Source organism: Anomaloglossus baeobatrachus, chromosome 2 (genome assembly GCF_048569485.1).
Source record: "Anomaloglossus baeobatrachus isolate aAnoBae1 chromosome 2, aAnoBae1.hap1, whole genome shotgun sequence".
NCBI lineage: Eukaryota > Metazoa > Chordata > Amphibia > Anura > Aromobatidae > Anomaloglossus > Anomaloglossus baeobatrachus.
The window spans coordinates 487832715-487855965 of record NC_134354.1 but is presented as its reverse complement, the minus strand read 5'-3'; the positions used below and the strand labels follow the sequence as shown (position 1 = coordinate 487855965).

The window sequence follows — 23251 nt, the reverse complement described above, 5'->3', positions numbered from 1 at the left end:
GAAATAAAAAAGGGGCTGCACATTTTTATAATTAACTAAACATGTCTAAAGCTCTAAAGGGTACTTTGCACACTACGACATCGCAAGCCGATGGTAGCGATGCCGAGTGCGATAGTCCCCGCCCAAGTCGCAGCTGCGATATCTTGTGATAGCTGCCGTAGCGAACATTATCACTACGGCAGCTTCACATGCACTTACCTGCCCTGCGACGTCGCGAACCGCCTCCTTCCTAAGGGGGCGGGTCGTGCGGCGTCACGGCGACATCACACGGCAGGCGGCCAATAGTAGTAGGGGGGCGGAGATGAGCGCCACCACCTTCTTCCTTCCTCATTGCAGCCGGGACGCAGGTAAGGAGATGTTCCTCGCTCCTGTGGCTTCATACACAGCGATGTGTGCTGCTGCAGGAACGAGGAACAACATCGTAACATCGTTCCTTCCGAAATTATGGAAATGACCGATTCTACACCAATCATATGATTTCGACACTTTTGCGCTCGTTAATCGTAGTAAAAACGATTCACATACTCCGATGTCGACAGCGACGCCGGATGTGCGTCACTTTCGATTTGACCCCACCGACATCGCACCTGCGATGTCGTAGTGTGCAAAGTACCCCTAAAGGTGTGTTTTTTCCTTTTATAGGTTTTATTACCAAAAATTAATTTTTTCTCAGGCAATGTTAGCACCATCTTTTTATAAGATGTTTGAATATTTTTCAGGTCGGTATTTTCCATCATCCTGACTTCCAGAATCTCCAAAGTTTAGAAACTTGACACAAGATGTGTTCACTTCAGTATCACACAGGGCCGAGTCGCACACCACTAAATGAACTCCGCACATCCTTTCAGGGGTGTGCGCCTCGCCAATAGTACTGCTGGATCACAGACTGGAGTATCATTTCTGGGGTAAAAATTGCCAGCACATTTGCAGAAATCGCCATGCCCTGTCTCACCTGGGCTGCTTACCAATTCTGCCCATATTTGAAGCTGCTTCAAACTAACATGACAATGCTAAGTGTCATACTTTTTTGCTAATAATTGTGAAAAACAACCACTAGGTGTCACCAGATGCAACTAGTGATGGGGAAGTCAAACAAACTGGAGGTCAGGAGCCAGGATGTCATGTATGGAACACAGGGATGAAGCAGAGTCAAGGTCAGAGCACAAGCCGGAGGTCAGGAGCTAGGAAGTCCCGTAAGGTATACTGGGGGAAATTGAAGCCGAGGTCAGGGTACAAGCTGGAGGTCAGAAGCCAGGAAGTCACATAAGGTACACTGAGGAAAAGCGGAGCAAAGGTCAGGGTACAAGCCGAAGGTCAGAGTCAGGGACATGTAAGTAGAGGGGTAACAACAGGTCCGGGGTAGGAGGACAAGATCAAAGCACATACGGGAGCCAGAATACTTACTGCAGGCTGGAACTATGACTGGTGGTGTCCCGGATGAGGTTACCCCCTAATAATACAGAGTAATCACCCGGAACGAGGCGCTTGGAGAGAGGCTCCTCCCAACACCAGTGCAGGAACCGAGAACGGGAACCACCCGTCCACCGGCACAAAATACAAAAAAGAACATCAGCACTGCTGAAGAGCAGAGCACCACGGATAAGAACCATGACAAAAATGTTGTGCCTTCTCAAATCATTTTACGCCAACTTTCTGGCCTAAAAGCTTTGATTAATTGCCCTCACAGTCTCTTGTGTAAATCAAATATTGTATGATGATCACGATTACCATAATTTGTTCCTGAAAAATGAACTTTGTAATTTTACAAACACATAGGTATATATAAAATCTATGGCTTACTGTAAAAAGTGGAATTTTTAACTTTTCCTAAACATAGCAAGTCTACTCCTATTTACTAACGTTTCATCGAATACATGGCACATAAACCATGAAATTAATCCTTTAGCTCTTTTGGCAGAGACTCTCAAACCTTTCTATAAATCTGGAGTCACGTAGAATTGAGTACTAGGTATCCCATGATGAAGATTTCAGTAAGTGATTCCCATCAGTAAGGCTACTTTGCAAATAAAAATACTGCCTAAAAAACGGACATCTGAGCAAAGGGAGCCATCTATGAGTACAAGTATATTTGGACAGAAAACAAACAGTCGTACTTTTTACTGTGTTGTTGTTCTTTTTCTTCACAGCGTGTAAAACCAATCTATATACCTTGTGGTGCAGAACTCATTGCCGTCTTAATGTACCCTTGGGCACAGTAACATTGCTTAGAGTTAATGGATTCCCACACGAAGTTTACTCTTGCCACTTACAAAAAAGATTCAGCACTTACTTGTGGTGGAATACTTTAATTCTATATGGTATAATTACCTTTCTGTCAATAGCGGCCATTAGGCATTGTAGTTGAAGTTACAGTTAAAAGCAACACTACGCCATTACTCAAGTACAGAACGTGGTTTGCAAGGCTGTAAGAAGAAATACGTTCATCCAGCTCAGCTTATTAGCCCTCAATGTTGATCCAGAAGAAAGTAAAAATCTCATCCCGAGGAGTCAAAACCTAATCTTATTGAAAAATGTCTTCCTGACTTCAGATATATCAGATATCAGAATAAATCCCTACAACCCATTCTGGAGATACAATCACCTGTAATGGTGTTAATCTGGTGAAGCCGATAAACTAAGCCAACCTACCGATGAATCCTGAAGAGGGTGGATTGGGCTGGATCTTCTCATTGCTGTTCTCTTGGATTATTTTCCACAGTTCCCAGGTGAACTTTGGGTGAAGAATGTAAAAGGGCTGGTTTGGATTTTTCTTTCGATGTTGTTCATACGGTGGGAAAAGATTGTAGTCTGGTTTATGGTACCACTGTGTACATAAAATAGGTGAGGTTAAAAAAAAATAAGAATTGCCTCTAATTCCCTGAATATCATTGCAAAGTTGCATTTTCACATAATATGACTTGTTTGCAAACAGAAGTAACATCAGAAAAAAATGTATGGCTGAAAAAATCTAACTTTTATCGGTTCGGCCCAGATCACTAGTCCATTTATGTTTTTCATTTGTCTGAGAAACGAAACAGTGAAACAGAATTAGAATTCGATGAATTCCTGTTTCAGTCGGGAACAGGGGGGCCTTACTGGTTTCCATTTCTGTATCATTCTCAAATTAAACATGTGGAGAGCAAATAGACCCCATATAAAGCAATGGGGTCTCATTGCTTCTGTTTGAAACAGGAAAGTTACAGATTCCAATTCCGTTTATCTTTTCCGTTTGACTGTTCTAAATGGAACAGGCTAAGACCTCTCTTACACATCCGTGAAAAACCACACACGTTTTTCATGGACGTGTCAGAGGTGCGTTTTGCCCTCCGTGGCCTGTGTTTATGGGCTATGTGTGTTCTCCGTGTGTTATCCGTGATAACACACAGAGAACGGGAACTTTCAACTCACCTGTCCCTGGCGTCGCTGTCCGTGGTGATGATCTTCGGTCTCCAGTCCTGTGACTCCCCGCTGCTGCTGCTTCCGGCCACAGTGAAGTGAATATTCAATGAGCATAATGAGCGGCGGTCGGAAGCAAGTGACAGCAGCGGCAGAGACAGGAGGGCAGGAGAAGGTGAGTAAAGGTTTTTTTTTTTCTCACAGACACATGTCTTCTCTCCGGTGCGTGTCACACGGAACACATCCGTGTGGTCCATTTGCATTGTGTGCCACGTTTGCGTTCCGTGTGACACCCGTGATGCCGGAGAGAAAACGGACATGTCGGTGTGAGAAACACACGGACACACGTAAGTACGGAACGGACACACGTTCCGTGCGTATATACTTACGTGTGTCCAAAACCATAGGAATACCTAGGTCTACGTGTGTTCGTGTCTCTGGTATGTGAGAAAACTGCCAAACACGTACCGGAGGCACGTGCGTGTGAAGGGGGCCTAATAGAAGTGCAAACAGAAGTGTGAACAGAGCCTTAGTGTTTACAGTATACGGATGTATAATCCTTGCATTCACATGAATATATGTATTCAGTGTATCCAGTGTATAGAGTGAGGCAGCACCCACCCACTAGTCAGATTGTGGCCAGGGACATGCATAGCCCACAATTGCGATCACCTGAGCACCATTCCTGAATCTGAAACCAGCAAATTTTCCCAGCGCACAGTGAGTTCACAAAGTGACACATAAAGTGACTGCAGACTTATAATGTTAGACTGAACAGCTCCTTTAAAGGGAATCTGTCACCGGGTTTTGCTCCCCCATCTGAGAGAAGCAGAACGTAGAGACAGAAACCCTGATTTCAGCGATGTGTCACTCACTGAGCGGTTTGCTGTCATTTTGACAAAATCAATGTTTTCTCTGCTGCAGAACTAGCAGTTATACAGAGCTCATGAATATGCTGGACTACCTGGCAGCACGCCAAGTAGTCCTCTAATGATATTCTACTGCTGATTACTCAGTGATTTTATCCAAACTACAATAAGCAGCCCAGGAAGTGACACATCGCTGGAATCAGGATCTCTGCACCTACGTTATGCTGCTCTCAGATTAGGTGGCAAAAACCTGGTGACAGATTCCCTTTAAGACATGATACCAAAATGAAAATCTGACATTTTTTTGATAAAATAATCAAAATTTCTATTGAACAAATTATTAAAATATACAGAAAGGTGTAGGGCAAGTCAGGATTGACACAAAACATGCAACAGGCAAGGAAATTTCATATAAATAAACAAAATGTATAAAAATCTGAGAGGAAAAAATTCCATACAAAAAAATTAGAAAAATCATCAATCTAAACTGCTGAAAATGATATTAATTAAATTATAAGGTGCACAAGAAAGAATCAATATATACTTATGTATATGTAAACAAAGAGAAGGGGTCTCAGTGTATGTAGAGGTCACTTCCCAATTGGTAAATATGGTTTACAAGCTGCTTTGGATTTTTCATGTGTAATCTCTGTATTTTTCTCTGAGAGGATTTTTCTCTGATTTGGTTGCATTTACTGCTTATGCAGGGTGTTCTGATCTCTTCATGTGCACTTAACACTTTAATACTTTCCTGTAGGCCAGAGTCACACTTGCGAGTGACTCGTGAATATCTTGTATCGCATCACCCGGCATGCCCACACACTCTCCTGACAGGAGTGGGTCGGCTGCATGTATTTCTATGTAGCTGAGACGCTCCTGTCCAGAGAGCTGCAAGCTATGCTGGGTGATGCGATGCGAGATACGCGCGAGTCACTTGCAAGTGTGACTCCGGCCTTATAGAAGTGGTCACTAGCTCTTTGAAGGAAGGAGACCTTAAAGGGGTGGTTCACCCATATTTTTTATTGTCTAGATCGATATTATATTGAGAAACAATGTTTCTCTCAAATACCTTGTGTTGGCAATAGTGCCTGTGAGAGGCGCCATTGTAGACCGCTGTTTCCCGCTCCAGTGACGTCACGTCAAGTTCCGCACACGTCACATCCGTGCGGCCGGCTGCAGTCTTCCTGACTCACAATGCTGTGAGCGGTGTTTCACCGCTTGTCACAGCCCATCTGCTCCCTTCTCCCTCACAGCAGAACGCTGCAAGCAGGAGACGCACTGTGCTGTGAGGGAGGAGGGAGCAGATGGTCTGTGACAAGCGGTGAAACACCGCTCACAGCTCAGTGAGTCTGGAAGACTGCAGCCGGCCGCACGGATGTGACGTGTGCGGAACTTGACGTGACGTCACCAGAGCGGGGAACAGCAGTCTGCAATAGCGCCTCTCACAGGCACTATTGCCAACACAAGGTATTTGAGAGAAACATTGTTTCTCAATATAATATCGAACTAGACAATAAAAAATATGGGTGAACCACCCTTTTAAGGCCAGAGTCACACTTGCGAGTGCCTTGCGTGTAACTCGCGCAAGTTTCTCATTGAATCACCTGGCACGGACTCATGCTCTCTTGACAGGAACGGGTCGGTTGCATGTATCTCTATGCAGCTGAGACGCTCCTGTCCGGAGAGTGTGCGGCCCTGACAGGTGATGCAATGAGAAACTCACGCGAGTTATACACGAGGCACTTGCAAGTGTGACTCTGGCCTTACTGTGATTTTGCCAGGCACTTTTAAAAAAGGAGTGGTTTGTTTACATATACCGATATATATTGATTCTTTCTTGTGCACCTTCTAATTTAATTAATATCGTTTTCAGTAGTTTAGATTTTTTTACACTTGTTTGAACTCCTGTGTCCTCCTTGACACCTTACCGCTCTGTAAACTCTGTGTGATTACTAAACCTTTATAGCAAACCAATATCAATCTATCTCTTGATGATTTTTCTAATTTTTTTTGTATGGAATTTTTTCCTCCCAGATGAATTTTTATAAATTAAATTTTGTTTATTAATATGAAATTTCCTTGCCCTGCTGCATGTTTTGTGTCTATCCTGACTTGCCCTACACCTTTATATGTATATTGTATATTTTACGTGTTTGTACGTGTATATTTTAATAATTTTTGTTTAATAAAAATTTTGATTATTTTATCTTAAAAAAAAATCTGTTTTTCATTTGGGTATCTATTTAATTTGCAGATTTAATAATTTGGCTGTATTTTTTGGATTACGTTTAAAACATGAGACAACACCTGTCGAGTGTAGTTATACTTTTTCAGACAAAGAGAGTTGGTTATGCATCTTTATAAGCTGAGAAAGTCTGAAAGTGTGCCATAAGAATTGTGTGTGCTGCCGTTTCTTACTGTTGAAATGTTATCCGGTTTACGGCTTTGAACTGTTACAGGAAAGGTTTTGCAAGTTCCCTTTGAACACATGAAGTTTTATGACTTTTGACTTATAATGGTTTCTAAGAAAAAGTCATCTTACCATATGCAGGTCAGCATAATACGGCGACGGATCCCATGCAACTAAAGTGACATCTTTGTACAAAGAACTCTCTGCAAAGTGATGGCTTGGATTGGTAAGAATCTGCAATTGAGACAAATGCTGTGTGATCACTACAATACAGGCAGCATTACAAACAGAAGGAAAAAACAAAACACAAACACTGCCAAATTCTCTAAATTTATAGCTAATGGTAAAAATAGTTTTAGGAATTGCACCCTACGTTCTATTATTATAAAAAATGGGCCCATGGTAGTCTTAATAAAAACATCTAACCTATAATTACTCATTAGCATCGTGTGTATACAAATATATACTATACTCAATCAATAAATAGTGGAAAAAAAAATATATTAGAGTATGTGTGTGTGACGCCCTGGACCCCCAGGGGTCACAGTACACTAACATCACCCACACACTCCCTTCCCTGGGTAGGTGACACCAGTCAATCAAATCCTTGTTGCCATCCTCCAGGCTTGATGTCCACACCAGGTGGGGCGGAGCCAGGCGGTTGACCCCACCCACCGAGGAGTTCACAGGCCTAGAGGCGGAAAGAGACAGGGGAGTTTGTGGTAGACAGTGAAAGTGAGAGGAGTGAAAACTGTTGGTGTCTGGGTCAAGGCCCGGGCACGTTCAGCAAGGTCGGCAGACGGTGGTGGCCATCTGCAGGAGTTGGTGTAGGTCAGCGGAACCGTAGGACCGGGGACGGGCGGTGGCCCGCCGGTACCAAACCGGGGAGCAGATTGAAGCCAAGCACCAAGGCAGGGTACTCAGACCCCGACTAGGCTAGGAGCCGCCGTAAAAGTCAAATTATCTGATTGTGGTCTGGACCTCAGGGGTTCATTCCCACCCAAGTCCCGTCAGAAGGCAACAGCCCAACCTGTCCGGATAAGTGCCTCCGCCAAGGGCCAGAGATCCAAGGGCCAGCGCCTGCGGGCAAACGGGCTCTCCCGACACGTACACGCCGGAGAGCGGACTACCTGTGGGAAGCCATAGGAGTCAAATACACTTACACAGGTGCAGGAAAACGACAGTCACCATCAACCCGTCCGGGTAGAGTGAGAACACCGCAGCCAGATGTGGGCCCCGTCCATCCAGCCGTTTGGTTTACCAGAGACTCTGTCCTTCTGTGTCTGAGTGAGTACAACAGTGCCATCTGGCACCGCACCGCGCTGCACCGCAACCCTGCACCCGCGCCCACGCTGCCTCCCCGCCTCGGCACGTGCACCTATACCTCCTCCCTACTCCCCAACCGGGGCCCCGGGACCAACAGCCCCTACCCACGGAGGGGTCAACACCTTAGCTGCTCTCCGCCATCGCTCCCGGGATTCCCCGTCACCAGCAGCGGTGGTGCCCACCATCACCACAACCCGTGGGTGGCGTCACGACCGACATCCCAAATACCCACCAAAAACCTCCCCTTTTCACTCGTGGGTGAGGAGGTGCTGCTCGAGCCCCGGGTCCGGCCCCGAGCTCGATCCACCGAGGAGCAGAAGCACCGGACCCGAGCGCCAGCGATTCCAGACGAGCGGCGTTCCCACCCCTCCGCCTGCGACAACTTGGCATCACGAACAAGATCCTACCCGTCTACTTACCAGTATAAGTGCGCCTTGCAGTCCCCGCCGGCGGTGTCCGGACGAAAAATTTGAAAATCCGCCATCTTGGGCGCAAAAGTTCCCGCTCGAGTCGTCTTCCCCGAGCAGGGAAGGCGCGAAGGTAAAGCCCCGCCCCCAGGGAAAGGAGGTGCTCCAGAGAGAACCAAGGGGGGCGGGTGAAGGCCTGCCTCATGTAACCGAGGGGATAAAGGACAGGGATGCCTGGACTCTGCCATCCATCCGGTTTCTGGAAGAACACGCGCAAGATGTTCGTCCCGTCCGGCAACCCTGAGATCCTGGAGCCCGCGCCAGGAACAGCAGCGTGCGTGGAGGCCCGGACAGCGCAGATGTGCTGCCATCTGCAGGCCCAAGTCTGGTTCCTGATGGAGCGATGGGCGGCCGAAATGGAGGAGGTGGCGGCGGCCGTGCGGAAACGCGAGGCGGAGGCAGTGCTGGAGGAGCGGGTAAGCGACCCACGCCCCTGTGTCTTGGAGGGACCAGTCGCTGCGGCTGAGGGGCCCGGTCTGTGCCCGTTCACCCTGCTGCCTCCCTAGCCACCGGTATCGGTTATCGCTGCCCCGCCAATTGGTCCGCTGCCCCCAACATCAGCAGCGGAGTCCAACTCGTCCGCCCCAGAGGACAAGCCTGAAGGCACTGCTCGCGGACGACCCTATGAACAACCCGCACCGATCCTGTTACCATGGAAGGTTCCTCGGGAGGTGTCCGTCCGTGAGGTGAAGCTGCCGGTCCCGAAAGTGACCGCACCCAAGAGAGTCCCGGCCCCGGCAGTCCGCCCAGCCACGGAAGTAGTGGAAGCCGCCAGCAGGAGGGCCCAGCAGGTGAGGCCTGTCATCCCTGAACCCCACGCCTCGGCTTAGGCAGCGCCGGGTCGCCGCTGTAAGGCAGCATCCCAGGCCGCGTCACCGCAGGACTTCCCAGCGAAGGTATCGGTCGTAGCCGGTACAGGGGAGATCCGGCGGGGCCCCACCCGTGTGCAGCAGGGGTACACAGATGCTCCCTTTTGGGATCGGCAGCCGAGCCAGCTGGGCTGCGAGATTGCCACCAGGGAGCAGCAGAAAGCTGAAGTGCTGGCCCACACAATCTGGGAAAAAGACAATCTCCGGAATGCCACCTACCGGGTGCGGGGCCCGATCTATGAGGGCCAGGTCAGGCGGTTCGATTCCCAGCGAGGATGGGGGTTCATTTACGAGCCGGGTCTGGAGGCCGAAATCTTTGTGGCTCGCAGAGACGTGAACTCCCATCTCCCGACGGGCCACCCTGGCTGTGACCTGCAACTGGGTGACCTGGTGACGTACACCCGGCACTGCGGGGAGAGGGGCTGGTTTGCCCTTGATGTGAAGGGGAGAGAAAGCCGCAGTGTCCCGAGGCGGCCCCAGTCCCCTCCCCCACCGTACCGTCCGGATGTGGAGCTGGAGAAGTATAAGGAAGGCGACCACAAGTAAGGCAACGGACCCCCGTTGCAGAACTGTTGTCCCCCGTTGGGACCCTAAGTTGTGTTTTTCTTCAGGCAGCGCTGAGCTGTGAAGCGCCTGTCCCAGTTGGGACTGATGTTGTCCCCTTTTGTCACCGTTAACCCCTAAAAGCCCCCTCCCACATGAGAAATCATGAACAAGGCCGAGAACTCGCAGGCCACCCACAAACTGGTGGGCTTATAAATAATTCCGGGCTGGAGTTCCGTTAACCGCCTCCGGAGAGGCAGGTTGGAGGAAGGACCCGCAGCAGAGCAGGCTGTGGTCCGGTCACCACCAGGACCGGTGACCATCCTCCGGGGTCAGGTGTCCCCCTGGACGTGGGGCCCCCTGAATGACAACCGGGTGCGAGACACCGTACCCGTTCCCGCTTGGGCGACCTGAACCAGGTTCCTGTTTCCGGACTGGGGAAAAGGGGTGCTGCCCGCTTCTTAGGGGCAGCATCAAGGTTTAGGTTGTTTGGGTGGGAAAGCAGAAGAACTGGGACCCATCCGTTGTTATTAAAAATGTTTTATTACCGTTTGCAACGTTTGAAGGCAATCTGCCTCCCGTAAGGGAAGATCTGAAAAAAAAATGCATACCATTTGTTTGTTTCCCTGTTATTTATATTTTTCAGAAAATAAAACCGGTGATGGATGGGCAGCCTGCGGACGGTCTGTATTTAACCAAGGGGGAATGTGACGCCCTGGACCCCCAGGGGTCACAGTACACTAACATCACACACACACCCCCTTCCCTGGGTAGCTGACACCAGTCAATCAAATCCTTGTTGCCATCCTCCAGGCTTGATGTCCACACCAGGTGGGGCGGAGCCAAGCGGTTGACCCCACCCACCGAGGAGTTCACAAACCTGGAGGCCGGAAGAGACAGGGGAGTTTGTGGTAGACAGTGAAAGTGAGAGGAGTGAAAACTGTTGGTGTCTGGGTCGGAGCCCGGGCATGTTCAGCAAGGTCGGCAGACGGTGGTGGCCGTCTGCAGGAGTTGGTGTAGGTCAGCAAAACCATAGGACCGGGGTCGGGCGGTGGCCCACCGGTACCGAACCGGGGAGCAGATTGAAGCCAAGCACCAAGGCAGGGTACTCAGACCCCGACTAGGCTAGGAGCCGCCGTAAAGGTCAAATTATCTGATTGCGGTCTGGACCTCAGGGGTTCATTCCCACCCAAGTCCCATCAGAAGGCAACAGCCCAACCCATCCGGATAAGTGCCACCGCCAAGGGCCAGAGATCCAAGGGCCAGCGCCTGCGGGCAAACGGGCTCTCCCGACACGTACACGCCGGGGAGCGGACTACCCGTGGGAAGCCATAGGAGTCAAATACACTTACACAGGTGCAGGAAAATGAAAGCCACCATCAACCCGTCCGGGGAGAGTGAGAACACCGCAGCCTGCTGTGGGCCCCGTCCATCCAGCCGTTTGGTTTACCAGAGGCTCTGTCCTTCTGTGTCTGAGTGAGTACAACAGTGCCATCCGGCACCGCACCGCGCTGCACCGCAACCCTGCACCCGCGTCCACGCTGCCTCCCCGCCTCGGCACCTGCACCTATACCTCCTCCCTACTCCCCAACCGGGGCCCCGGGACCAACAGCCCCTACCCACGGAGGGGTCAACACCTTAGCTGCTCTCCACCATCACCACAACCCGTGGGTGGCGTCACGACCGACATCCCAAATACCCACCAAAACCCTCCCCTTTTCACTTGTGGGTGAGGAGGCGCTGCTCGAGCCCTGGGTCCGGCCCCGAGCTCGAGCCACCGAGGAGCAGAAGCACCAGACCCGAGCGCCAGCGATTCCAGACGAGCGGCGTTCCCACCCCTCCGCCCGCGACATGTGCATATTGAGTATTTGCAGCAGAACATTTTGCAGCAAATTGCTGCAAATTTTGATATCTTGGCAGGAAAATGTAACATAAAAAACATGGGGTTTTTTTTACACTTCTTTTTGAGTGTTTTTAATGAGTTTTGATTAGTTTTTAATGCATATTTGATCTGCTTTTTGGAAATCTGTAAAGAAAACATAAAGAACGTGTGCATGAGACTACAGGATTCTCATTCACTTTGCTGGGACTAGGAAATCCTTCAGGTATTGAAACTAATCTGTGTGACAAAAAAGCGACAAAACTGCAACATGTGCACAGACCCTTAAAAAAAAAAGCCATCAAAATTTAAATAAAACAAATCTCAAAAAAAACCCAAACTATTTACTGGATCCTTGATACTTGCTGTTCATGTCATCCCGCAGGTCTATGTGCTCCCTCTTCTGATGTGAAAAATCAGGAACTGGCTGCAGCCGATCAGTGGTCATAAATGGTCTGCAGCAGTCACATGCTCTCCTTGCAGATTGCACAGCTCGTGACCACTGCAGCTAATCAATGACTATTTGTTTACCTGAATGTTCCCCCAAGAGGAAGCAAGGATACTGGTGTGGGACGCAGAGCAGCACTGAATAATATCGGTGCCCTGGTAGGTGAGATATATATCTATATATATACATAAATAGACCAAAAATCAGCCTTGGCTAAGGAATAAATGGGTGGACAACTGTAATGTGGTCACTCAACGTGAGAATATATATATATACATATATATAAGCAATTCACAGAAGGGATCAGGGGATCAGAAACACGTTGTAAAATCAATATACTTTATTGTAATACATATTAAAAATAAATGATGAAGTGTTTCGGTAATGACAGACAAAGGCTATCGCCGAAACGTGCGTTGGTTGGGACTTGGCGCCATTCCAGCAGTAAGTAAGTGCCACTTTTATAACTTATATGTATGCCACAGTTTTTTCCCCTCCATATCACAGGGACCTGTATGTTAGTGCCCATTAAGCATATCCACACTTTGTGTATTATAGAACCTGTGATTGTTTTTTTTTTAGTGTTGGCACTTTAATTGGTAATAGGCACTTATATGTATCTGCTGCTCTGGTATGCCATCCAGTGTACCTTCTCTGTCATTACACTTCATCATTTATTTTTAATATGTATCACAAGAAAGTATATTGATTTTACGTGTTTCTGATCCCTTCTGTGAATTGGTTTTATATATATATATATATATATATATATATATATATAATTTTATTTTTTTTTATTTTTTAAACGACTATGGGTCTGAGGCTGGGGTCACACTTGCGAGAGACTCGCGCGAGTCTCACATCGCATCACCCGGCATGGCCACACATGAGCGGGTCAGCTGCATGTATTTCTTTGCAGCCGAGACGCTCCTGTGCGGAGAGCTGCAGGCCATGTCGGGTGATGTGATGCAAGACTTGCACGAGTCTCTCACAAGTGTGACTCTGGCCTAAGGTAATTAAAAGCAACGGTATTGCACTGAATGAATGTACATTTTGAACCCATCCTTTCTAGTATACATCAAACTGACAGGCTTGCACCTTCCAATCCACTATGATGATATGAACCCTTACACTATAATTAATTCAAATGTTGGTTAATGATGTCCTCACTAGTATACAATTCTGTAAGTAAATAACAGAATAAAGCAATAGATGTCAGATGTGACATTTATAAAAACAGCAATAAAACAGGGTGTGTTTCCTCTTTTCTCCCACTCGGTGTCACTGTAGCCTAAAGGTAAAACATCACATCTGCTTTTCAGGAATGGATTACACCAGTGAATTTGCTTGGTAAATATTTTAAACTGCAGTAAACAAAGTAACAACTGGCAAACACTAAATCCCGGGTGTCATGAATACATGTCAGTATGAGGCACCAGTCACATTGCTGCACTCAACCGCTTACCTGAGAATTTATAATCCGCACGGTGGTTTTGTTTCCAACATCTTTTTCATAGTTGCGTGTTGGCGCAGAATTAAACCGCAGCACAGCATCATGGGCATCTGTGTAATGTAAAAAACTCTATGATTAGAGTGTAATACTTATATATATATATATATATATATATATATATATATTTTATATATATATATATATATATATATATATACACATCTTGGACAAAAGATTAAGTAGGGTAAAGCCCTAATCACTATGCAATGAGAGGATGTGCAAAAAATATTGTGTGGTATAAATGTATATTCTACTGCTAGGGCCTCACCTGCACACTCTGGTACACAGGCTGCAGAGAGTTTCTCATTATTTCACACAACAACCAAGAAAACCCGTCACACTACAAGCCCTTTTTCTCACCAGCAGTCAAGACATTAGATAGACTTTCTAAAAGGCAATCAAAAGAACACCAGGGGGCGCAATAACAAGCATGTAAAAGGTGAAGAACACCAGAGGGCGCCATAACAAGCAGGTAATAGGAGAACACAAGGAGGCACCATAAGAAGCATGTAACAGGAGAACACCCAGGGGGCGCAATATCAAGCATGTAATAGGAGAACACCAGGGGGCCCCATAAGAAGCATGTAACAGGAGAACACCCAGGGGGCGCAATATCAAGCATGTAATAGGAGAACACCAGGGGGGCCCCATAAGAAGCATGTAACAGGAGAACACCCAGGGGGCGCAATATCAAGCATGTAATAGGAGAACACCAGGGGGCCCCATAAGAAGCATGTACCAGGAGAACACAAGGGGACGCCATAACAAGCATGTAATAGGAGAACACCAGGGGGCCCCATAAGAAGCATGTACCAGGAGAACACAAGGGGACGCCATAACAAGCATGTAATAGGAGAACCCCTGGGGGTGCCATAACGAGCATGTAATTTACGAACAACAGGGTGCACCATAAAAACCATGTAACAGGAGAACACCAGGGGACCCCATAAGAAGCATGTAACAGGAGAACACCAGGGGGCTCCATAAGAAGCATGTAATAGGAGAACACCAGGGGGCACCATAACAAGCATGTAATAGGAGAACACGAGGGGGTGCAATAACAAGCATGTAATAGAACACAAGGGGGCACCATAACAAGCATGTAACAGGAAAACACCAGGGGGCCCCATAAGAAGCATGTACCAGGAGAACACAAGGGGACGCCATAACAAGCATGTAATAGGAGAACCCCTGGGGTGCCATAACGAGCATGTAATTTACGAACACCAGGGTGCACCATAACAACCATGTAACAGGAGAACACCAGGGGACCCCATAAGAAGCATGTACCAGGAGAACACAAGGGGGCGCCATAACAATCATGTAATTCGAGATGCCCAGGGGGCCTGATAAGAAGTATGTAACAGGAGAACACAAGGGGGCCCCATAAGAAGCATGTAACAGGAGAACACAAGGGGACACCATAACAAGCATGTAATTCAAGATGACCAGGGGGCCTGATAAGAAGCATGTAACAGGAGAACACCAGGGGGCTCCATAAGAAGCATGTAATAGGAGAACACCAGGGGACACCATAACAAGCATGTAATAGGAGAACCCCAGGGGGCACCATAACAAGCATGTAATAGGAGAACCCCAGAGGGCGCCATAACAAGCATATAATAGGAGAACATCAGGGGGCGGCATAACAAGCAGATAACAGGAGAAGAATACCAGCGGGCACCATAAATAGCATGTAACGTGAGAAAACCAGGGGGCGGCATAACAAACATGTAATATGAGAACATCGGGGGCACCATAACTAGCATGTAACAGGAGAATACTAGGAGGCGCAAAAACAAGCATGTAATAGGAGAACACCAGGGGGTGCCATAACTTGCATGTAACAGAAGAACACCAAGGGGCGCAATACTAAGCATGTAATACAAGAACACTGAGAGGCACAATACCAAGTATGTAATAGGAGAACACCAAGTGGACCCATAACAAGGATGAGAATATGAGAATATCAGGGGCGTAATAACAAGCATGTAACAGGAGAACACCAGGGCTGCCATAACCAGCAGGTAACTGGAGAAGAGCACTAGAGGATGCCATAATAAGCATCTAAAAAGATATTTTTTTTAAATGACGCTAAAAGAAAAATTTTTGCTAATTGTATAATCCAACAGGATAAATGAATATTTATACCTGGGACAACACCTTTACATTACAATTTTTAGGGTATTCCTCTTTCAGTTGCGAATTTGCATTAATATTATAAATAAAGCTATGGTCATGTAACTTAATAATTAACTAATATGTAGCATCTCTTTTTTATTTCCATGATCTAGTAACCTGTGGTAGAACAGAAAACATCCACTTCCCAAAAAAATCACAAAAGATATAAAGGGTTATTTTTAAACTCAGACAATGCACAAGTGCACATCTAAGCTGTTTTCCATCATATGTAACACCCAGTCATCTCATATCTATAGAATAGTTCAGGCTTTACGTGACTATCACCAGTGAATAGCACTTTGCAAGTGTCAACTGGAATGAAAAAAAAAAAAAAAAGCTGAGAATAAGGTTGTGATTTCTATGTAGGCATACTTCATTGATGCACACTGTTTTAACAATTAAATATTCACCTTTTATATAACATTAATAGTATAATTAATTAAATGATCTGTATTTTCAATTTACACAATGTATGGCGCTATCTATGAGCTGAGCGCCCGTGGTCAGGAGTGCTCACTCAATACCTTAGGCTAGCTCTCTGGATCGTGATAACCACTGAGGAACGGTAAAGAAGAATAACAAGTAGGGCATTAAAGTGAACCTGTCATCAGAAATTTAGCTATAAACCTAAAAGTTTCCCCCTCTGCAGCTCCTGGGCTGCATTCTAGCAAGGTTCCTGTACTTTTTGTGGCCCCTTTTAAACCAAATTAAATACTTTATAAACTTGTACCTTTTGCTATGTAAATTTTGTAAATCGTCCATGGGGGCGGGCTCTCTGCTGACCGTTGCTGTTCCTCCAGCAGATTTACGCCGCCCCCCAACGCTGAATTTCATATCTCAGGACGCCGCCCCTGGGCGCCCGTGATCCCGCACATGCGCTGTGAGACTGTAGCGGGACTGTGCACTGTGTGCACGTGTGACCGCTGGTGACGTTTTGCGCAGGCACGAGGTTATGGGCGGCGCTGTGAGTGTCATCAGCAAGTGCCGCCCATAACCTTGTGACCGCACTTTCCCCTCTTCCTCCAGCGTTCTGCGCAAGCGCTTGCTGGCCAGATGACCCGACGTCACCTCTTTCCCATCTTGCCCTGCTGCAGGGTAAGATGGGAAGGAGGTGACGTCAGGTCATTTGGCCGGCGAGCGCTTGCGCAGAACGCTGGAGGCAGTGGGGGAAAGCGCGTCCACGAGATTATGGGCGGGCACTTGCGATGCAATCACAGCGCCGCCCATAATCTCGTGCTTGTGACACACATCACCAGCGATCCTGGCGTGGGCAGCACCTCAGACGCAGTGGGCGGCGTCCTGATGGATGAAATGGAGCGTGGGGGGACGGCGTCAATGTGCTGGAGGAACAGCAACGGTCAGCAGAGAGCCCGCCCCCATGGACGATTTACAAAATTTACATAGCAAAAGGTACAAGTTTATAAAGTATTTAATTTGGTTTAAAAGGGGCCACAAGAAGTACAGGAACCTTGCTAGAATGCAGCCCAGGAGCTGCAGTGGGGGAAACTTTTAGGTTTATAGCTAAATTTCTGATGACAGGTTCCCTTTAAGCTATTGATATTGCCTGCTACGCAGAGCCAGACCACCAGTACTGAGCGCATTACATGGACTTACATATCTCTGCACAGTCTGAACACCAGGTGGCACCATACTATGTATGGAAGTGTCATAATTCATCACTGGTAACTGTTACATCTCGTGGCTCTCCTGAGGAAAGGACTGAGGCAGTCTCCCATTCCTTGCCTGCCACGAGCACTCCTGCTCAGCAGCGCCGAAGGTCTGCCAGACTGCGCAGTGTGCAGGAGATACCTTCTCAGAGAGGCAGCAGAAGGGTGACACCTAGTGGTTCTCCTGTTACAAGGAGTGAAGCGGTCTCCCATTCCTGGCCTGCCGCAGACTCTGCTGCTCAGCGGCCCCGAAGGTCTGCGAGGCTGCGCAATGTGCAGAGGTTTACTGCTCAGGGAAGCAGTGAGATTCCCGTTATCTCTGCACATTGTGAGACCGAGGATCCCGCCTCTATTTCCCAGAGGCAGGAGGGTGAGCATGTGCAATGCGTGGTGGGTCCTGATTCGCTCACTGACGTCACACGGCTTGATGACAAGGCTGGTGACGTGGTGAATCCTGACTGGCCAGGCTGGGACGTCGTGGACCCTGATTGGGTCAAGTCCGTCATCTCCGCCTCGCGCCCGCCCTCGGGTGGAGCTGCACCTCCTTAAAAGCTCCCCCTGCCATCATGGCGGCGCGTGACCGTCCTTCTATGTTTGGATGTCTGGCAGCGTGCTGCCACGCCACTGCTCAGGCATTACTGTCTCTTGTGGGCTTGGCCCTTGCTGCTCCGGCAGTACCTCGTTTGCAGGCCGTGTTCCTGCCTTGCTGCTTCGGCAGTACCCCCGTCAACAGGCCGTGTTCCTGTCCCAGGTGAGCTCCTCAAGTCTCCATTGGACTCACCTGGTTATTGAAAGCACACGTGCGTGGGCACCTCTGTGCTACCCTCGTGCCATATTCTCGTGACTTCCACTGGCACACGTGCGTGGGCACCTCTGTGCTTCCCCATGCAACAGGTACACCGAGCCGTGAGATCTGTGCCATACAACCCTCAGGGGTTAGGGCAGATCGGTGTACATAGATCGTCTGTGACATTCCAGACGATCGCTAGCAGCAACCCGCTCACTCTTCACCCACCATAGCGGCGGTCCCTTACACCGCACAGTGGACCTTGACCGGCGGAAGCAGTCCATTTCCCATCTTGGCACGCTTCCCCGGGTCCCCCTCGTAACATTACGGTCGCGCCAAAGGTCTGGCTATGGCTGAAGAGCAGCAGCAGTTGCTGCGTTATGTGCAGCAGTTGGAGTCACGATTGGCAGCAGTGGAGCAGTCTTCCTCCGATAAGGCTACTCTGACGACAGTCGCCACCCAGGCGGCTACCCAGGCTGTGCTATTGGGCGGAAGGTCTCCTCGCCTTGTGCTTCCAGAGCGCTTTAGCGGCAACAGCTCTGAGTGCCGTGGGTTTATAAACCAGGTTACCACCTACTTAGAGCTGTCCGCGACTCTTTACGCTACCGAGAAGGCGAAGGTAGCCTTCGTCCAGTCCCTGCTCACAGGGAGAGCGCTGAAGTGGTCCACGCCGTTGTGGGAGCGCGGAGATCATGTGGTGAATAACTTAGCAGCTTATCTTGGGGCCATGAGAATGGTGTTCCTCGGGCCTCAAGTCACCCACGATTCCGCGCTGCGCCTCCTACGACTTCGGCAAGGGTCTGCTTCAGTCGGGGACTTTGCTGTACACTTTAGGACACTGGCTGCAGAGCTGGACTGGCCGGATAAGGTCCTTGTCCCTGTGTTTTGGGAGGGCCTGGCAGGGTTTGTCAAAGACGCACTGGCCACACGTGAGGTGCCTGCCACTTTAGAGTCCTTGATTCAGGTTGCCTCTCGCATAGACATCCGCCAGGCGGAGCGAAGGCTCGAGGTCTCTTCAGCACCCACGTCTTCTCGGCCTAAAAAGCGTCTGACTCCCGTCTTCCATCAGACAGGTCTCCCAGCCAGTCCTGTAGGCGACTCCGTGGAGTCAATGGAAGTGTCCAAGGTGGTCTCCTCTGCCCCAGGTTCTCGGTCTTGTGTCATCTGCTTTTCCTGTGGGCAGAGGGGACACATAGCTACCCTATGTCCCAAACCGTCGGGAAAAGACAGCGTCTAGTTTCTATCAGAGGGGGGACTCTAGACGCTACTTCTCCCTCTAGGTTGACTATCAGCGCCCAGTTGCAGTTCGGCACTACTCTCTTCTCTGCCCTGGCTTGCTTGGACTCAGGCGCTGAAGGCAATTTCATCTCGACCTCCCTGGCAACCCGATACTCAGTTCCCCTGGTTCTGTTGCCCAAGCCACTCAGGGTCCGGGTAGTCGACGGGTCCATACTACTCGATCCTATCACCCAGATCACCATCCCTCTCAGGATGGATGTACCACCGGGACACCATGAGCAGGTGTCCTTCCTGGTGCTTCCAGGGGGGACGGATGAGATCCTACTGGGTCTTCCCTGGTTGAGACAGCATGCTCCTATACTCAACTGGGCAACAGGGGAGATCTCATCCTGGGCAGGATCCTGTAGAGAGCACCTCGTGACTACCGAACCACCCACTACCATTAGGTCGGTTGGGTCCTCAGGGAATACTGAGGGGCCGGGTTTACCGACACCTTATGAGGCCTACAGGGATGTCTTTTCCAAAAGGGCTGCAGATACTCTTCCTCCCCACCGGCCATATGATTGCTGAATAGACCTGAAGCCAGGCTCCGAGCCCCCTAGGGGCAGAGTGTATCCACTCTCTGCTCCAGAGACGGAGGCTATGTCCAAATATATTCAGGACAGCCTGGCGAAGGGGTTCATTCGCAAGTCTATTTCACCGGCTGGTGCAGGGTTCTTTTTTGTGCAGAAGAAGGAAGGGGATCTGCGCCCCTGTATCGATTACAGGGGATTAAATGCAATCACAATCAAGAACAAATACCCTTTGCCCCTCATTACTGAGCTATTTGATCGATTCCGCGGGGCAAAGGTCTTCACAAAGCTGGATCTACGCGGGGCGTATAATCTAGTGCGAGTCCGAAAGGGCGATGAGTGGAAGACCGCCTTTAACACCAGGGACGGTCACTACGAGTATCTAGTAATGCCCTTCGGACTCTGCAATGCCCCCGCCGTATTTCAAGACTTTGTGAATGACATTTTCCGGGATTTGTATCTTTCCGTGGTTGCATACCTGGATGACATTCTTATCTTCTCCCCCGATCTTACCACCCATCGGAGGGATGTCATCCGAGTACTTAAGAGGCTCCGCACCCATTCGTTATATGCTAAGCTGGAAAAGTGCGTTTTTGAACAGGAATCCTTGCCGTTCCTGGGGTACATAGTGTCCAGTCAGGGGTTAGCAATGGATCCGGGGAAGTTGGAGACAGTAATGAACTGGCCTGAGCCCCGCTCGCTGAAAGCGATCCAGCGATTCTTGGGGTTTATCAATTATTATCGCCAGTTCATTCCCAACTTCTCGACGGTGGCAGCACCCATCATTGCCCTTACCCGCAAGGGCGCTAATCCCAAAGCATGGACACGGGAAACGGTAGAGGCATTTCACACTCTCAAAACTCACTTCTCCAGAGCTCCCATCCTTCATCGTCCAGACATCTCCAAACCCTTCCTACTGGAGGTAGACGCCTCTTCGGTCGGTGCAGGTGCAGTCCTGTACCAGAAAAACGAACGAGGAAGGAAACATCCGTGTTTCTTTTTCTCCAAGACCTTTTCTCCGGCCGAGAGGAACTACTCCATAGGGGATAGGGAGTTACTGGCGATGAAACTAGCATTCCAGGAATGGCGGCATCTCCTGGAGGGTGCGAAGCATCCATTTGAGGTTTTTTCTGACCACAAAAACCTCACATACCTCCAGACAGCACAACGCCTGAACCCAAGGCAGGCCCGTTGGTCTTTATTCTTCTCCCGGTTCCGCTTTATTATCCGCCACCTGGCCGGTGAGAAGAACGTACGGGCCGATGCCTTGTCACGTTGTATGGTTGTGTTGGAGGAGGACGAGGAGGAGCCTCGTCTTATACTACCCCCGGACAGCTTGAGGATGGTCACTCCCACTTCTTTGGACCAGGTGCCACCTGGCAAAACCCTTGTTCCCCCTGAACTACGGAACGAGGTGCTATCGTGGGCCCATGCCTCCAAGGTCGGGGGTCACTTCGGGGTCAAAAGGACCAGAGACCTGGTGACCAGGCATTATTGGTGGCCGAGACTACCCCAGGACATACAGGAATATGTGGGAGCCTGTATGTCGTGTGCTCGGAATAAGCCGTCCCGGCAGAGACCGGCAGGTCTTCTTCACCCACTGCCAGTGCCGGATCGTCCCTGGGAAGTGGTAGGGATGGACTTCCTGGGAGATCTGCCCAAGTCAGCAGGGCACAGGGTCGTATGGGTCATCACGGACCACTTCTCTAAAATGGTCCACTTGGTGCCTCTCCCACGACTCCCGACGTCACGTGCTCTCGCCACCTTGTTTATTCGGCATGTATTTAGGTTGCATGGCATGCCTGACAAGGTGGTGAGCGACCGGGGTCCCCAGTTCGCGTCTCGCTTCTGGAGAGAGCTCTGTAAGCTCCTGCAGATAGAGCTGAACATCTCCTCCGCATACCATCCCGAGACCAATGGACTAGTGGAGAGGACTAATCAGACCTTGGTAACTTACCTCCGCCATTTTATATCCGTGCACCACGACAACTGGGCTAACCTCCTTCCTTGGGCCGAATTTGCCATTAACAATTCGGTCCATGAATCCTCTGGCCAGACTCCGTTCCTACTCAATAACGGACAACATCCCAGAATCCCGGTTCCGATGCCCATTACGTCACCCGATACTAGAGTGGAGGATTGGGCGACCAAGGCCCAGGAGATCTGGGATGACACCCAAGAGGCTCTTAAAAGGGCCAAAGACCGGATGGTGACAACGGCTGATGTTCGCCGCCGCCCTGCACCATCCTTCGCCCCTGGTGACCTAGTATGGCTGTCCTCTAAGAATGTTAACCTACGGGTACAGGCAGCCAAATTCGCCCCTAGGTATCTGGGTCCGTTTAAAGTACTACAGCAGGTAAACCCAGTGGCATATCGACTCCAGCTCCCTCCACGCTGGGCTATAGCCAACACCTTTCACGTGTCCCTCCTGAAACCCGTACGACTTAATAAATTCTCGGGGTCCCTGCCGGCTCAAACCGACTCCCCGTCCGACGACCCTGAGGTGGCAAAACTTGTGGAGACAAAAGTCATACAGGGCAAGAGGTACTACCTCGTGGAGTGGGCCGGCCGTGGTCCGGAGCATAGATCCTGGGAGTTGGAGGATCATATCCGCGCCCCGGGTTTGATAGCGGCCTTCGAGCACGGACAGGGGGGGGGCCTAGACGGGGGGGTAATGTTACATCTCGTGGCTCTCCTGAGGCAAGGACTGAGGCAGTCTCCCATTCCTTGCCTGCCACGAGCACTCCTGCTCAGCAGCGCCGAAGGTCTGCCAGACTGCGCAGTGTGCAGGAGATACCTTCTCAGAGAGGCAGCAGAAGGGTGACACCTAGTGGTTCTCCTGTTACAAGGAGTGAAGCGGTCTCCCATTCCTGGCCTGCCACAGACTCTGCTGCTCAGCGGCCCCGAAGGTCTGCGAGGCTGCGCAATGTGCAGAGGTTTACTGCTCAGGGAAGCAGTGAGATTCCCGTTATCTCTGCACATTGTGAGACCGAGGATCCCGCCTCTATTTCCCAGAGGCAGGAGGGTGAGCATGTGCAATGCGTGGTGGGTCCTGATTCGCTCACTGACGTCACACGGCTTGATG

At 49.5% G+C, this 23251-nt stretch overlaps 1 protein-coding gene across 1 annotated transcript in view; it reads right to left on the bottom strand.

Annotated features, from left to right (window-relative positions):
* The window catches only part of ST6GAL2 (ST6 beta-galactoside alpha-2,6-sialyltransferase 2), a 233829-nt gene that overhangs the window by 30533 nt on the left and 180045 nt on the right, over nt 1-23251 (bottom strand). Inside the window, exons 4-6 of the mRNA XM_075336454.1 lie at nt 13673-13770; nt 6808-6909; nt 2650-2824 (exon numbers count right to left, since the gene is read on the bottom strand). Coding sequence (XP_075192569.1) covers nt 2650-2824; nt 6808-6909; nt 13673-13770 — 375 coding nt within the window. The remainder of the gene's footprint in view (nt 1-2649; nt 2825-6807; nt 6910-13672; nt 13771-23251) is intronic.